The following is a 15,666-nucleotide window of genomic DNA, read 5'->3' on the forward strand; positions in this document are numbered from 1 at the left end:
TGCCCTTGAGAAACCAAATGGGTAGCCACTAGCTGGGGACAGAAAATTTGCAGGGCCTTGAGTGAAATGCATCTGTTTAGTTACTACCTTGTTTGAGCAAGGCAAGAAACTCACTTCCAAAAAATCTCTCACTGGGAAGCTGGTACAGATACAATTAATTAAACCACCTGCCTCCTTCCTGGAACCTGCTCTCTGTAGTGCAATCATGCCTATCATATCTCATAGCTCACTTTGAATCTCAGCTGTGGTCAACTTACAAACTGCTAAAATGGGTCATGGCATGTGGAACAGAGGCATTACTTAGGTAAGCACTATTGCTGTTCCAAGCAGATCATGACCAGGAGGAATCATAGCACGGGGAACCTAAACCTGCAAACCACAAATATTAGGATGATTGGTTTCTTCATGGTCACAGAAGGTTTGCTAAAGCTGACTGAGGAAATTAAGAGGAAAAGCAGCCACTGAATTAGAGGTGTTGCCAGCTCCCCAAGAAGTGCAAAAGGATGAATTCTTACAACAGAAACTCTCTATTTGGAACAAGCAGCTGAATCTGCCTCTGCAATATCTACCCCCAGGTAGAGTCATAGGGCTTTGTCAAACAGATTGGTGAGAACCTGGACTACATCATCACTGCCAAGTTTTTTAGAGTTACATATGCATCCAAAAACAGTTGTCTATTAGAGAACAGACGGTCTTTAGCTCCACTGGTGCCCAGCCTCAGCACTGGCAGAAGCTCCCAGCAGAGATGCAACAAGGCAGCAATGCACTTGTATTGGCCTTGCTGGTTCTGGTTTCAGAGATGCTTTTTTTCCTAAATGGTGGAAAAGTGCAATTCTGCCAGTCACACACACTGGCAATCCTCTCCCAGTAAATCACTCTGTGAACATGTATAATTTGGCAGAATGTTACCCATATGTTGTGTGGAGTTTAACTGCTCAGAAAGCTTGGTTGAATCCAAAGGGCAGCTGACAATATAAATAGGAGCTGGTGGGAGGAATACGTTACTCCCAATAGTGTATGGTGGATACGCTCAGCAAGATGTTACCTGGCATAAAAAACTAGCAAGGGCTTTGTGAGTAACTAGAGAGGGACACAGTTCTCCCAGATCTCTGTACACAGCCCATACATCTCCTAACAGCCTCCTTTTTCTGCTGGGTAAAACAGGATAGATGTGGGCTTTGTAGTCCAGCAAAGACTTATCCTAGAGATTCAACAACATTAAGATTTCTTCAAACCCTTCTTTTCAGTACCATATGAACAATCTTAATCTTTTGAATATTAAGCATCAATATTGAGTGTTTTAGCTTACAGCAGTGACCACGTGTCAGTGTCCTGGTGGGAGGAGGAAGAGGCTTGTTTGCTACTGTCATTGCAAATAACAGCTGATTTTGCTGAGTACAAAAGCCAGGCTCTGCGCCCATCAGGTTTTCCTTGTATTTTCTTTTGGGCCACAACCACAGTACCACAGTCTCCAGAAGACACACGGATTCAGAGGCACACCACAGTAACGCAGCTTTGTTCAACCATATCAGATGCAAATTTCTTCCATGCGATGAGAAGACATTTGAATTTCAAATCCAACTGAATTAACCACAAATACATATAGACTAGGAAGTAGGGAGGAAAAAAAGTCCAGTCACACGGACAGAGAACAGAAGTCCTGAAGTCACTGGGGCATCCACAGTGGAGCTTTTCATGTTTAGGAGCTAGAGTGCTTGATGTGAGAGCAGGGCCTTCAGTTCATAACCCCATCTTATTTTCCCATATTCTTTAATCCAATGTCTACACTGTATTAAGGACTATTGGGGGGGGGGGGGGGGGGGGGGGCCTGTTATGACTGGGATTGCTTCTAAAAGGAAGAATATTTTTAATTAATTTACACAAACAAGAATTTAAGAAGCTAGAGCCTGTGACCCCCCTGTTGAATTTAAGAGCATAAACCCCACAACTGCCCTCCAGTATGGTGTCCTTGCAAGGATACAAATCTGTTTAGATAATGGAGGGGCTACATTCCATTCTTAAGCTCTTCCTAATCAGATCTTGCCTTTTGTAAGCAAACTTCTTATAGAAGCAATACTCGTCAGCAACAAATAAAAACAAATAAAATTGAGTCGTGGATGCCCTAATTCTTTTCAGCCTTTCTGAAATGTCCAACACATCTACTTAGACTGCATATGATATTTATTTTTTCAGTTCAGTGAAGAATTAGAGACTACTACCCTTATCTCACATCTTAAAGCTCAATTATTTTTCTTCCAAATAATCCAAATCAAAATTAAGTGTTCTATTTCATTTGGGAGTATTTTTGAAAATAATTTAGGAGCATGAGGGGAAGACAGGGAATTCCACATGAATTCCACATTTATGTTTTATCTGGCATTAGGCCAATGATCAAAATAGTGAAGAGTTTAGACCATCCCATGCTACAGAAATTGTTGCATGAGCTATTTGTCTTAAACAATGTGCCTTGCCCAACTAATAAGGCTCAAGACGCAAAGCCAGCCTTCAAGTCTGTTCAAGCAAGACCAACTGAAAATTTTTAAAAAAGTATTAACACCTCCCATACCTCTGTGTAACTTTTGCAGGAATATCAGCTTGGCCTACTTTGTATTTTATGGGAGGAACGTCCCTCGGTGGTTATTAGGCAGGTGATGTTGGCAGACTGATACGTCACTGAACACCTGGCACGCTCTTCAAAGAGGGAGTGGAGCTCTGGCCTCTCCTCTCAAAGCGTGGCCAAATTGCAGGACAAGGGAGCTGGTAACACCCCTAAAAATGTTCTGTACCTTCTCCCTCCCTTCCTCCCCCTCCTTCCCTCCCTCCCTCGTGGCTTGGTGAATATTGACATGTTCTTTTATGTAAGGGAATAATTTAAGCAGGACTGGATACATCTTCCACCACTGAGTAGCTCAGAACCTGCCTGAAAAATAATTCTTATGGCCTACTGGATGTGGGGGGGGCACATCCCGATAGGGTGCTGAAGGGCTACAGGCAAAGAATTTATTTTTCTCTAGTTTCTCATGAAAGACAGAACATATTTACTGGAATATAACCCTCCCTTATTATGCCATTTATAGGAAACACATATTCAGTGTTTATCAAGCAGTTAATTTATAACGGACAAAACCAGATTATCAGTCTTTGGAAGAGCAAATATTTATTCAAATACTTCTAAATGGGACAGACATCTTCATCTCATTTTTAAACATAACTGATTGAGAAAAGTATCAGAAGAGCTACCTAATAGGTAAGATAATATTTATATGAAGCATTTAGATTGTAAAGGAAAGATTATTATATATATATATAATGCAATTTTATATATTTATCAATGATTCTCTAGATGTGATTTTTAAATGGTTGTAGACCTTAATCACCTTCTAATGGATTTTTCTCTTGCTCTAATGGCTTCAGAAGAAAAAGGCATTTGCATGAGAAGCTTCTTTCTTTGATATTAATATTACTAAAAAAATAAATATTTCTTAAAATGGAAATAATGTTCCCTTTGCTCTAACACACATTTATTAATGAACTGTCTGCTCTACAAAGTAAGTTGTCTAAAATTAGCAATAAACTTCACTCAGGTCTAAAAATACAATGTACATAATTTTACTTTATTGTTCCCAGAAATGCTTTTCCTAGTTCTAGAAGACATGCTCTATTTCTAACTAATAAAGATGAATAAAACAGCTGCTGTAATGTTAACTTTATATGTTTGCAACCTCAGATTTGCAGTGATTATTTAGTGCAACTACAAGGTGCTTATTCCCATGTTCATTACACCCAAATCGGTAGCACCTGTCTATGTGTTTGCCCAAGGGTTCAGGAATCTTTCCTTGAGTGTTGAATAGTTTGGGATAAACCTGTAAACAAGAACTTCTGCATTTGTCCTGCCCTTTCCATCCAAAACCTATCTGTGTTGGGAAGGCAGAGCCCTCCGGAAGGCAACTCAGCGTTTTGCCCAGTCAGTCCCTTCACATCTCCTGGGGGAAGCTGGTGGCAACTTGAGCCAAGTACTGTCCCAGATCTCCCAGAGAGATGCTACAGTGACATCTGCCAAACGCAACCCTGCCCGATGTTGTGCAGGAATTGCACCCTGCCTAGAAAAGGTGAGGAAGAGCTTGCACTCTGCAATGCCTGGTGAGCAGTTAGGCCTGCTAGAGGGAGGGACTGCTGCTGCAGAAAATCCTTTCCCTGTGACTGAATATGATCAAAAGCAAAATTTTACAATCCCTGCCTCTTGGCTAGAGCTGACTCTGCAGTGTCCAAGGATGCTTCTTCAAAGTAGGGATGAGTCCCAGAGGAAAGAACCTTCTTCTCTCCCAGGGCAGGTGCAGCATTGTGGCAGGAACAGGACCTCTGGGCCTGTACTTCCCACAGAAGTGGGTCACTACAGAGGCAGAAGGAATGCTCAGCAGTTACTGCAATAGCTCGGAACTGCACTGCTTCAGCCTGCCAAGGGACAGTGAGTATCCCAGCACTCCAGAAGTCGCATGCACCACTTGACAAGCAAGGCAGCAGCTGAAGTCATCCCCTTCCCTACTCCAGTCCTGAAAATCCAGACACTGGGAACCTCATTAAAAATAAAGAAAGGGTTAATGGGAAAGAAAAATAAAGAAAAAATATTCACAAAGTATTTGCTGCATATTTTGCTCTGTTCTCTGTCTGCCATGCACTCAAGAGCAGGCATAGTGTTCATCGAATTCACTGCCTCCCGATTAAGTCATGACAGCCCATCTGTGTTGCAGCAAGTACAGAACGTGACCTATTATCTCAAAAGAAAATAGCACAGCACCTGACTGCCAAAAGCACCTCGTGACTTGGCACCCAAATGTCTCAGTACTCACATCAACATACCTTTTCAGGACTAACTCCCACAGCCTGAATCAGCCAACTGTGAAATTCAGCTGAACTCTGAATAAATTGGATAAAACCAGCTTTTCCATATGCCAAATCACAAATTATACAATGACCGTAATTTGCTGTTACAGATCCTTAACTTAAAAGGAGTAGTTAACAATTGTCATGTGATTCTAGACTGTTGAATCTCTTACTACTTTAATAGTGGGCCATATAATCCATCTTTTAATCTCATTTATCCCTTTTTCCACTGCTATACAAAAGGAATGTGTGTAGGTTTGGTGGTCTTGAACATCCTGTTTAATTTACAATGGGAAAATGCATCTCCAAAGATTGTGGCCATTCAAAATTTTTCCATAAGGTGCAATTCAATACTGCTGTATGGAAGAAAATTCATATATTGCTTTAATGGAAAGATGATGATAATTCTATTTACACTTTATACTTTCAAAGTGCCTTTCATTTGCAAATTTACACAATATCTAATGCTAAGGTTTGTCTGAGGTGTCCTGTAAGATCTGCCTAGTCATCTCTAAACATTTTGTTGGCCAGGTTTAGAGTGTATACCCTGAAGATGCAGAAAGACCACTTCACTACATCTATGACCTTTTGCATTGTGAATGGAAGAACAAACTAAAAAGTCATTTTGCTGCCTTTCTTTTTTTTTAGGAAAAAAACAACTCTAAAGAGCTCTTTATTGGATGTCAACATGAAAACAGGAATCTCCATACTTCTCTTAAGTGAAATATGTTTTGAATTCATCAAGGCTGATATCAAACCTAAATTTACAAAGGAGGAAAAGGAGAGTAATTTCTTGGAAAGAAGTAACATCAGTATTTCCAAAGAGTGGTATCATCACAAAAATATCTCTAAGCCTCTTGAAGACCAAGGTGTTGAAGACTTCTCTCTTCACAACTTCACTGAAAAGACTGCAAATTTTGGATTTAACCTCTACAGAAAAATCTCAATGACACATGATAACAATGTAATCATCTCTCCCCTTTCTGTGTCAGCTCTCATGAGTGTCTATATGATGGCAGCCAAAGGAGAAACATACAGACAAATTGTAAAAGGTCTAAACCTCCATGTTGTGAAGGACAGAGTGGATCGCCAACATTTACCATCTTTGTTTAAACAACTGAAAGGTAACATCACAATGAATGAAGAATTTCTACTTGTGCAAGGTGTTCTTTCTTTTATTCAAAAGGACTTCAGACTCAAGGAGTCTTTCCTGAATTTATCTAAGCAGTACTTTGATATGGAATTCCTAAAAGTGGACTTTGAAAATTTAACCCAGGCAAAACTTTTCATCAATCAAAACATTAACAAAACAACCAAAGGAAAAATCCCAGGGCTTTTTGAAGAGCTGGACCGCCATAATAAACTGGTGCTTGTGGACTACATTTTCTTTAAAGGTAATTGCTGTTTTTACTTTGCAGAATAATTATTTATTAGGATAATCAGGACTCTAACTTAATCTACATTAGGGGGAGTTTAAATGAATTTAGATGTCCTGTTTTCTCTATGAATCTATCTAAGTTTACTTTTTTAAAATAAGCTTATTTAATAGGAAATTATTTTTCATGATAGGGAGCCACAATTCTTCTGTGTTGTCTTCCATACAATAGAGTCTCAAAGAGAACAAAAAGCCCTGTATCAATCAATCTCAGTCCATCTCCAAATTATCCCCCTTTATGATAGGAAACAATATTTTATTTTCATTCACCTCTTAAAATGAAGAAGTCTTAATCGCAATAATCTTAAATGCTGGATACTGGGCATAAAATTATGGACTGATTTAATATAGTACACAAAATCATTGAAACAAAAATATTTTCTCTATTTCCACCAAGAATCATCTGCCCCAGAGGAACCCAAGAACCCGTTTTTATTACCTTACAGAGGGAAGGAAAAGAATACCAGTGACGGGCAGAAACCATTCCATGGAGGGGTCAGTGAATCCCCATCCAAAATACTGGATAATTAAATTAGATACAGGATACTGAACAGCTGGTAAAGAATTTCAGAGAAGATTACGTTAGGAAAGGTCAGATGCTACCAGGCATTTATAAAACAAAGAGAACATAAATTTTGAACTTGAGTGGCAACTAACCAACCTCAGAAAAGTATTTCCCTTCTTTCTGTGCAAATGAAGCAGTTTATTTTGTGGATTACTCGGGGTTTTTTCTGTAAAAAAATTATATACATGAAACATAAAATATACTGAAATTATCATCCACTTATCCCAGACATAAATGAAAGCCACTTCAACTAGATACAGAAAATATCCTATAATTTTTTAAACTTTTTAGAACATTTTTCTGAACAAATCTAAACACACATAACTATTTAATTTCTTTCTTTCCTCAGGCAAGTGGGTCTATCCATTTAATCCCAAATTCACAGAAATGGAGACTTTCCACATAAACAAATACAGAAGCGTACAAGTACCCATGATGTTCAAGTCAGATAAAATTAATTCAACTTTTGATGAGAACTTAAGATGCACTGTGATAAAGATACCTTATAAAGGGAATGCCCACATGCTGATTGTTATCCCAGAAAAAGAGGGAGATTACATTTCAATTGAAGACCATTTGACTACAGAGCTTGTGGAATCCTGGCTTGGAAACATGAAAACCAGGTATTGCTTTGACATCCATGGGGCCCTAATGTCTTTGATGTCTACTGCAGCAAAGCAACAAAGCCCAGCAAAGTTTAGCTGGTCTTCCAAAGACTTTTCCCATGGTAGCATCTCTGTGGCAAAAGGTATCTACAGAGTCTTGACAGAGTTTGAAAGTTTTGGCTCTGAGGGGACAAAACTTCGGCTCATCTCAGTTAAAAATGTCTCTCTCTGTGAGGGCATGAGTCTTTCTATATTCATCCTTAGGTCTCTTCTTAAATTTAGTACTGCTGAGCAAAATCCACAATAAATCTGGACATTTATTAAACATTCCTTACCAGGGGAAACCCAGAAGAATTGATAAATTTGAGTATAAAAATGTAAACCCAAATGATTCCTTTGAAATGCAGGTCCTGAAGTGACAATCCTTTTCATCAGTCAATAAATTAGTGTGTCACCCTGGTATCAGGACACTGTAACTGCTGGTGGAAGTATTTATACAGAGAAGGAAATGATTTCTAGCATTACTGCCAGTCAACAGGTTAGAAATTATTTTCTGCCAACCTAAATGCCAGCAGAGACTCTTCAGTTTTTGTCCCTTCTTTTTCCATGTAAAGCTTAATTCCTGAGTAGTGTGAATTTCAGCAGTTGAGTGACTGTTTGCATTTTTTTTTTTTTAACAGAAAAGTGGATGTTTCATTTCCAAAGTTTAAACTAGAGCAAAAATACAAAATGAAGAAACTGCTTCAAGGTCTTGGAATTAAAAAGCTCTTTACACGTTCAGCAGATCTTAGTCATCTGACAGATCACGAATATGTAGCAGTTTCACAGGTAAGCCTACTAAAATTATTTGCTGTTTGGACTATAATAGTATATAAATGGCCCAGCCAAGATGGTCATATAAATTTACAGGGACACTAATAGCAAAGTACCTCATCTGCCAGGTATATGCAATCTACACATTTTAATCAGGACAGATTCCATTTCAAGTGAGAGGTGTGTAGAGGTAAGGGGCAGTGACATCTCATAGGTGCTCAACACCTCCCACAGCTAACCCATCACAGGAGAAAAGCCCTGCTGCAAGAGGAATATGGTTGGGAGGGAATGAGCACAATTTCACAAAACCTATGAACAAGAAAGAAAGAAAGACATTGTAAATAAGAATCAAATGGCAAAAACCAGGGCAAGGAAGGAAATTCAAGGAAAGAACTCCTCATACACAGTTCAGAGACAGGTATACTCTCAAAAAAAAAAACCCCAAAAATCCCCAAACCCAACAACAAACAAACAAACAAACAAACAAAAAACTTTAGGAATCTCACAGCAAAGGATTGGCACACTATAGTTGTACTCCAACCCACAGAGTTGTTCCACTTTGTATGCTGAAACTTTTAAAGAAACTTTAAACAGGTAAAACCAAGGGCAGTGAACGGGCAAGAAGACATGAACACAGCCCCATGGAAAAAGAGGAGGGAGCAGGAAGAGATATTTTGTACCACTGTTTAAGGGAAAGCATAGATTAATTTCAGAAGACTGATAAAAAAGAGGCAGAATGAGAAGCAGAAGAGAATGGCAGACAAAGGACTTGTCCATCATATCAATATTAAGGAGGAATAGGTCTGTGTGACCAGAGATGTCTTATGAAAAAGAAACAGCTAGTCTATAAAAAATACAATTTGCTGAAAATAGGAAATTAAAAGGCATGACCAAAGAAAGGAGATGAAAGACCTAACACACAGAGATACTTGTGCCCACAAGAATGGAGTGTGTGGGAACAAGATGAAAAGCAATTAATTCTAAATACAAATTCCTAAGTTACAGTAAAAGTAAAAAAAAATTATGAAACAAGATGAATGTATAAAAAAGATCCAAATAAAATTAATATGGCACAGAATTTAAAAACATTACATTATAAACTTATGTAAGGAAATTGTAGCATGCAACTGCTTGTGGGTGTGGAGGGTTGTATGGCACTGACAATCCAGGACCGTAACTCCAAGAGAGGCTTCCCAGAATCAGAGAATGGTTAAGGTTGGAAGGGTCCTCTGGAGGTCACCTGGTCCAGTTCCTCTGCTCAAGTAGGGTCACCTAGAGCAAGTTGCTGTGGTCCATGTCCAGGAAGCTTTTGCATGTCCCCAAAGAAGAAGAATCCATAGTATTTCTGGGCAACATGTGCCAGTGCTCAGTCACCCTCCCATGAAAAAGCGTTTCCCAATGTTCAGAGGGAACCTTCTGTTTCACTTGGTGCCCACTGCCTCTGGTCCTGTCACTGGGCACCACTGATGAGCCTGGATCCACCTTCTTTGCACCCTCCCTTTGGGTATTTTCACTCTATGAAAAAGAATCCTTCTGGTGCTGCTCTTAAAAATCTCCCTACACCTTATAAAAGCCTTTTTGATTAGCCAGTTAACAGGGTGGTATAATAAACACATCTATACAAGTTTCAAAAACTCTCATGCTTGACCTACGGGTTTTCAAAATTGCAGTGGCTTAACAAAACAACCTTTCTGGGAAGATGTAACATTCAAAGAATGAATATTTAATAGATAAAATTGCAGTGATTTTCAGTTTGGTATGAACTATTTCACTGTTGGGAAATACAATGGCAATATGCCGCACTTTTCTCCCTTCCTCTTGATCATGTAACTTTCATGCTGATTCTCAGCAGTTAACTCTATTGTGTTATGAAAAAAATCACACATTAACAGGAGCTGCTAACTGATATTAGAAGCAATATGTGCATCAGCTACAAAGTGCCAGAGGAGCATTCCATCCCTGTGAATTGTGAAAGACAAATATATTATTTAAGAATATGTAGCAGAAAGCTCAACACTGGTGAGGTCCTTCAACTGTTTTCACATAAGTATTTCCTACAATTAGGAGTTTAGGAGCTGGAAATCCACTAGATGACCAGGCAGTTCACCAATACAGACACACAGCAGAAGCACTCAGAGGTATAAGTAGGCTGAAAGTACAAAATGGAAAAGATGAAAAAATGAGAAATCAGATTCTGCCAGGCTGCAGTTTTAGTACCTTATTGCTCTACATATTTATTCTGTGCTACTAAATGTACAAATCAGAAATATGCTGGGGAAAAAGCAATCAGTGCATTTCCCTAAGCTCTCACAAAATCAGCTGCGAATGACATACCCAGCCAGTCAGTGTTAGTGACTGGTGAAAACATATTTCCTACAACTGAGAAACTCCTTTGCACAGTCAGGTGCCAAAGAGGAGCACTCTACACAAATGCAATGGCTGCTTCATGCAACACTCCTCCCCCCCCCAATCTCTAAGTGAGGTCTGTGCTCAGAAACGTGGAAAAGTGCAATGACTCCTGAGCTAGCATCCACACTGTGAGCACTGTGGCATAGTGGCTGTGCTGACTCCTCTGCTGCTGAAGCAGACAGCACAGGGGTCTACCAGTCTAACACAGGTAGATTGCACTGAACTGCTCATTTTAATCCTTAACAGAAGCCTACTTCAACTGAATGCCTTCACCTGGAAAAATACTCTTCATGTTAGTATTTACTTCTGTCACATATTTATTTCTACCTTACACTTCAGGTTGTCCAAAAGGCAGTTATTGAAGTGGATGAAGAAGGAACTGAGGCAGCAGCAGCAAGTGGGTCAGAAATAACTGCATTCACAGTGCCTCCTGTCATCAAAGTGGACCGACCATTCCTTTTCATGATTTTTGAAGAAACTTTTAAAACATTACTGTTCATTGGCAGGGTGGTTGATCCAACACAAATGTGAATAAAGGTAATACTTTCTATTCTTTGGTATGTAAGAGGCTTTATTTTTATTAATTTATTTTAGAATAAAAGGACACAGAAATATGAAATGTGAAAACCTGTTTTGTCTCTCCTGCTAGCACTGGGTCATCCTAGCAATATTTTATTAATGCCACATAACGAGCTAACTTCATTAAGGCTCAAAGCAACAAAAATATGACTTGTAAAATCTACCTTTGGTAACAGAAAACCCAATAACCACAGAAGTGGAATTTCAAAAATCAATATTTTAGAGATAAATCTGAATAAAAAGCCCCAGACACTCAGATGCCAAAATCTTAGGAAGCTCATTCCCACACACTGCAGATTTCTCAGTGTTATCTTCTGTTGCAGATTGAAGAGCCCAGTGACCTCAATGTTAGCAGAATTTTGCCAGTTATAAAAACAGAAGCAGCATAAAGCCCTAAAAGATAATTTATAATCTTTGTCTAGATATCTTTATTTTATTAGTGTAGAAAATAAGTCTATAATGAGGTCTACATTGTGAGTGTGACCCCTTTAAAAACGTTTATGCAGACTATCAAATCACCTCATTTTCTCAGAGTACATGATGTGCCTTAAAAATATTCTTTGAATTAAAAAAAAAAAATAGTTCTGAAAAATAACTTAGGTATTCTGATCTTAGAAAATCTGGCCTGTACTATTTCATAGCGCAAAGACTGCCCTCTCCTAAACCCAGAACTTCTACCTGTAATATCATCTAGACACCAGGGTGAACTACGTTAACAGGACTCTAAAACTGATCTAAGGCAGACTTTGGTAGGAAGAAACATACCTCCACTGAAGTGGAATATATCTATTCACAGAGTTGATCCTAAAATCCAAAAGGACTTACCAAGATGTTTCAGAAAAGTATTTCCATGATCTAAACACAATTTCCTTTATTCAAGTAGAGCAGTGCTTCCAACAGAATGACAAGATTTTAACATTTAATAGTTCTTAATTAGCAGAGTCCTATGGATAAAGTAGGAAACAATGCAAAAAGCTACTTCCAGGTTTATGCAACTAACAGATCTCAGCGTTATTATGCTTGCTCATACAACCTTCTCAAAATAATCACCCAAAAAAGAGCAGAAGACTTTTCAAAATAATTTGGCAAGGAACTTGACAGCTGTCTATCAGTAAACATACATAGATACATCTGCTAGAGAAGATACAAAATACACATTATAGGATAAAGCTGGTAAATCTCTAAAAATCACCTCAGTTACCATTTGGTGTCCGCCCACAACAGCTGAGACACTGATGTAAACCACTCACAAGAGGACTTAAGAGGCAGGATCTGCTATCTGACAAGACTATGAAGGTGCATCTAACCTGACTCTGGACTGCACTACAAATGGGCCCAGAAAGAGAATCCCTCCTTCCTGCCACTGGTCCACATAAAAACCAACAAATTCCACTGCACAGTTGACCTTCAGCTGTTACTCCAGAGCTACAGCTCACCATCAGGGGCTCAAATGCACTGGTACTGTCTAACAGAACTAACCCAGATGTAAGCTGTCCCTAAAAAGACTGCTTGGATGGAGGTCTGTAGTGCAAAGGACTGATGAAAGCAAGGACAAAACGCCAGAGGTATTGCAGAAGGAAAATGTCCAGTCCAAAAAATGTCTAAATAGAGCATTTAAAGATTACATTGAAGGCATTTTGGGTTATTGAGTACAGCATGTGTTATCAGCACTAAATAAATTTATCCGTTTTAAATGACAGACAGTGACAGCCAAAAAGGAACAAAAGACAGACTGTTTACAGAACTCATTATATGTTTCAAATTTCTGAACTTACTGGTTGTTCTGCATTGCTCTAGTAATGGAATCAAAAGGGCAAACACAGTTTGAGTCCTGTTCTAGAGCTGGCTACTGATGATCTGCGTTTGGTCCCTGCCAAAGGTCAGACCAAGAACAGACTGAGCAGTCTCCTGTGGCTCACAGGTGAGCAGCTGGAGCTGGCATTTGAGTCAGCTGTGCCTGGGGAACTGGGATTATCTGCTTGCATTAATGAACCCAAAGCAGAACACGGGAGGAGCCAGCCCCGTTCATCAGTACACCTATAGCAATACTGAATGTTAAACATCATAGAACTCGAAGAAACTCTTAAAGAAATTTGTGATTTACAAGATCCTATGCCAGGCTGCAGAACAAACTGAAAAATTAAGTATTTCCACAGAACTCAAACAATGCCTGTGACTTAAGACAGAGAATACAGCTAAAACCAACTGTGGTGTAGGAAGCTTAAGAATTCAGGCAGTGCTTAATCCAAAGAAACATTTTGTACTTCACGCAGATAGCATACATCTAGCATTCTCACTATTTTAAATAAATATCCTCCATAGGTAAGTGCTTTTATTTATTTTAATTACAAAAGATGCCCTGAGAATTTTTTTTCAAGAACATGCATGTACAGCATTGTCCTAGGTTTTATTTTGAGTAAATCATCATTCATGTTTTTACATTATAAAAAGTAACCACACACACATATGCATACGCTGACCAGATCATCTTTATCATACACCAATAAATTTTAAAAACCATATATTTCTGATATCAATATATTTATGCTGCCCCCATTTTGAAAGAGAAGCTGACAATAGCTTCATAATCTCTCTCTCAAGTATTGGCATAAATAGAACTTTTCAAAATATGATTGCATGTTTTTCCACATAAATTTTGATAGAAACATTAGCATAAATACAAACAAATGCAGATGACATCACTGAACCATGGCAGCTTGCAATAGCAGCTGATTAAAAACTAGATTATTATGAATTATTAAAATGAAAATACAATTTGAAATACTAAAATTAAAATAAGTATTTACACAACAAAACTTAGGAAATAAAACTTTTTTTTACATCATCAGGAGACATTTGCTTTTAGATTGCTTTGAAACTTACACAGAATTTTTATGAACTTAGTACTTGTAAAAACATTAATTCCAAATTCACAGCACAATGATTCAAAAGTCTGTATTTTTTTATAGGCTGATCAATGGTTCTGGACTTTGGTCTTAAACTAGATTTGCAGATTCTTTAAAATATGGTATTACTTTTTCATATTCATAACAATTCCTTCTATTTCTTGCTTAAAATATGGGAGCTAAGAGTTGCTAAGATTGTAAATAAGCCAATTAAATAATGGGCATGTGCACTCTAAATCCAAGACTTCAAACTACAAAGGCATAACTGAAGAAAACAAAATCTCCTTAGCTGCAGCAGTTAAGAGCACATAGCTGAAGTTATATTTCCTACCATGTCACTACAATGTTAGAATTCTGCAACCATTACACTGTTTATCAGAACATATTTTACAGCTTGGATTTTTATTTAGAAGATTTATTTTAAATTTTTAACATTGCAGGATGCATTTTATTCAGTCCAGGCATTAGAGAGTCCGATCTGCTGTGCCCACCTTGTCCCATCAGAACGTTGCTTCCTCCAGTCTCTGGTTCCCTCATTTTTCTGTCAGATGATCTAGGAATTTGATTTTCTGTTTTTTCTTCATGCAAAAGGAGATAATATGTTGTTACTATATTATTAAATTACATGACATATTAAACTGCTATTGTGCACAACATTTTAACTCTAAGCTGCTGTACTTTAAAAATGACGAGCTGCTCTATTGCACCCACTGAAAAAGCCAAATGGACATATTCTGAGGGCATTCTTCTCAAGAAGGGTGAAGTCCTTCATTAAGTTGTCTACAGAAGGTCTTGTAGAGCTCCATCTCAGTGAGATGGTTAAGGTGGTACAAGCAGTCTACTCACGGCTACCAAAGTGTCAAAAGTCTGGCACATTACACCGTGATTTCTAGGTGTTCTGTTGACCAAAGGTCATTTGGGTAATTTCTGGATTTTTCATGCCTTAATTTTTTAATCTTTAGATATACTGGTTTTCAGTTTCAAAGAGTTGGAGCTGTGTCAATTAACAACTATTTGTATCAGTCAGAAGTATTTCAAAGAAAGAGGTGTAACTCTTAGAACTCTTGGAAATACTAATTTGCATCAATGTTTTACAGTATCATTTACAAATAACACATTATATTGTTCTGTTTAACTGTTCTAAAACTGTCAATGTATTTAAAAACTGCATACATTATATGATAATATATCAATGTCAGGATACGTACTAGCCTCGTCATAGAAATGGGATGCAAAACACATGCCAGCTGGAACTCGGAACTTCCAGCCTCTCAAATGTCATGATGAAAACATGATTAAAAGCTGTTAGTAACCAGCTCAAAGAGTAGCAGATCAGTGGCAGAACTATTTCACATTGTGCTTCATTTTCTAAGCAATTACATGACTGGAGGAAAGACATTACTTTAAGACACTTATCTTAAACATGTAACAGGTACATCGTGGTCACGCAACAAACTGGAGGTCTTATAGGTC

At 38.2% G+C, this 15,666-nt stretch overlaps 2 protein-coding genes across 5 annotated transcripts in view; one reads left to right on the top strand and one right to left on the bottom strand.

Annotated features, from left to right (window-relative positions):
• The first annotated feature begins 5,551 nt into the window (after positions 1 to 5,551).
• On the top strand, positions 5,552 to 11,239 carry SERPINA10 (serpin family A member 10). Its single transcript, XM_040068046.1, has 4 exons — positions 5,552 to 6,275; positions 7,231 to 7,504; positions 8,167 to 8,314; positions 11,048 to 11,239. Exons 1-4 carry the CDS (start codon positions 5,570 to 5,572, stop codon positions 11,237 to 11,239), a joined length of 1,320 nt encoding a protein of 439 aa, XP_039923980.1. The 5' UTR covers positions 5,552 to 5,569.
• A 1,643-nt stretch (positions 11,240 to 12,882) lies between these two features.
• PPP4R4 (protein phosphatase 4 regulatory subunit 4) overlaps positions 12,883 to 15,666 on the bottom strand; it is a 63,703-nt gene continuing 60,919 nt past the window's right edge. For all 4 annotated transcript variants that reach the window (XM_040068141.2, XM_040068143.2, XM_040068140.2 and 1 more), the window contains one exon: positions 12,883 to 14,771. In XM_040068141.2, coding sequence (XP_039924075.1) covers positions 14,747 to 14,771 — 25 coding nt within the window. In that variant the 3' untranslated portion in view covers positions 12,883 to 14,746. The remainder of the gene's footprint in view (positions 14,772 to 15,666) is intronic.

The sequence above is a fragment of the Hirundo rustica genome, chromosome 6, assembly GCF_015227805.2.
Source record: "Hirundo rustica isolate bHirRus1 chromosome 6, bHirRus1.pri.v3, whole genome shotgun sequence".
In the NCBI taxonomy this organism is placed as follows: domain Eukaryota; kingdom Metazoa; phylum Chordata; class Aves; order Passeriformes; family Hirundinidae; genus Hirundo; species Hirundo rustica.

Excerpts from the sequence above, each read along its gene's own strand:
- SERPINA10 (XM_040068046.1), top strand. The coding sequence starts at position 5,570 with ATGAAAACAGGAATCTCCATACTTCTCTTAAGTGAAATATGTTTTGAA. Across the intron at positions 6,276-7,230 it reads GGACTACATTTTCTTTAAAG|GCAAGTGGGTCTATCCATTT; the intron begins GTAATTGCTGTT and ends TTCTTTCCTCAG. Across the intron at positions 8,315-11,047 it reads AATATGTAGCAGTTTCACAG|GTTGTCCAAAAGGCAGTTAT; the intron begins GTAAGCCTACTA and ends CTTACACTTCAG.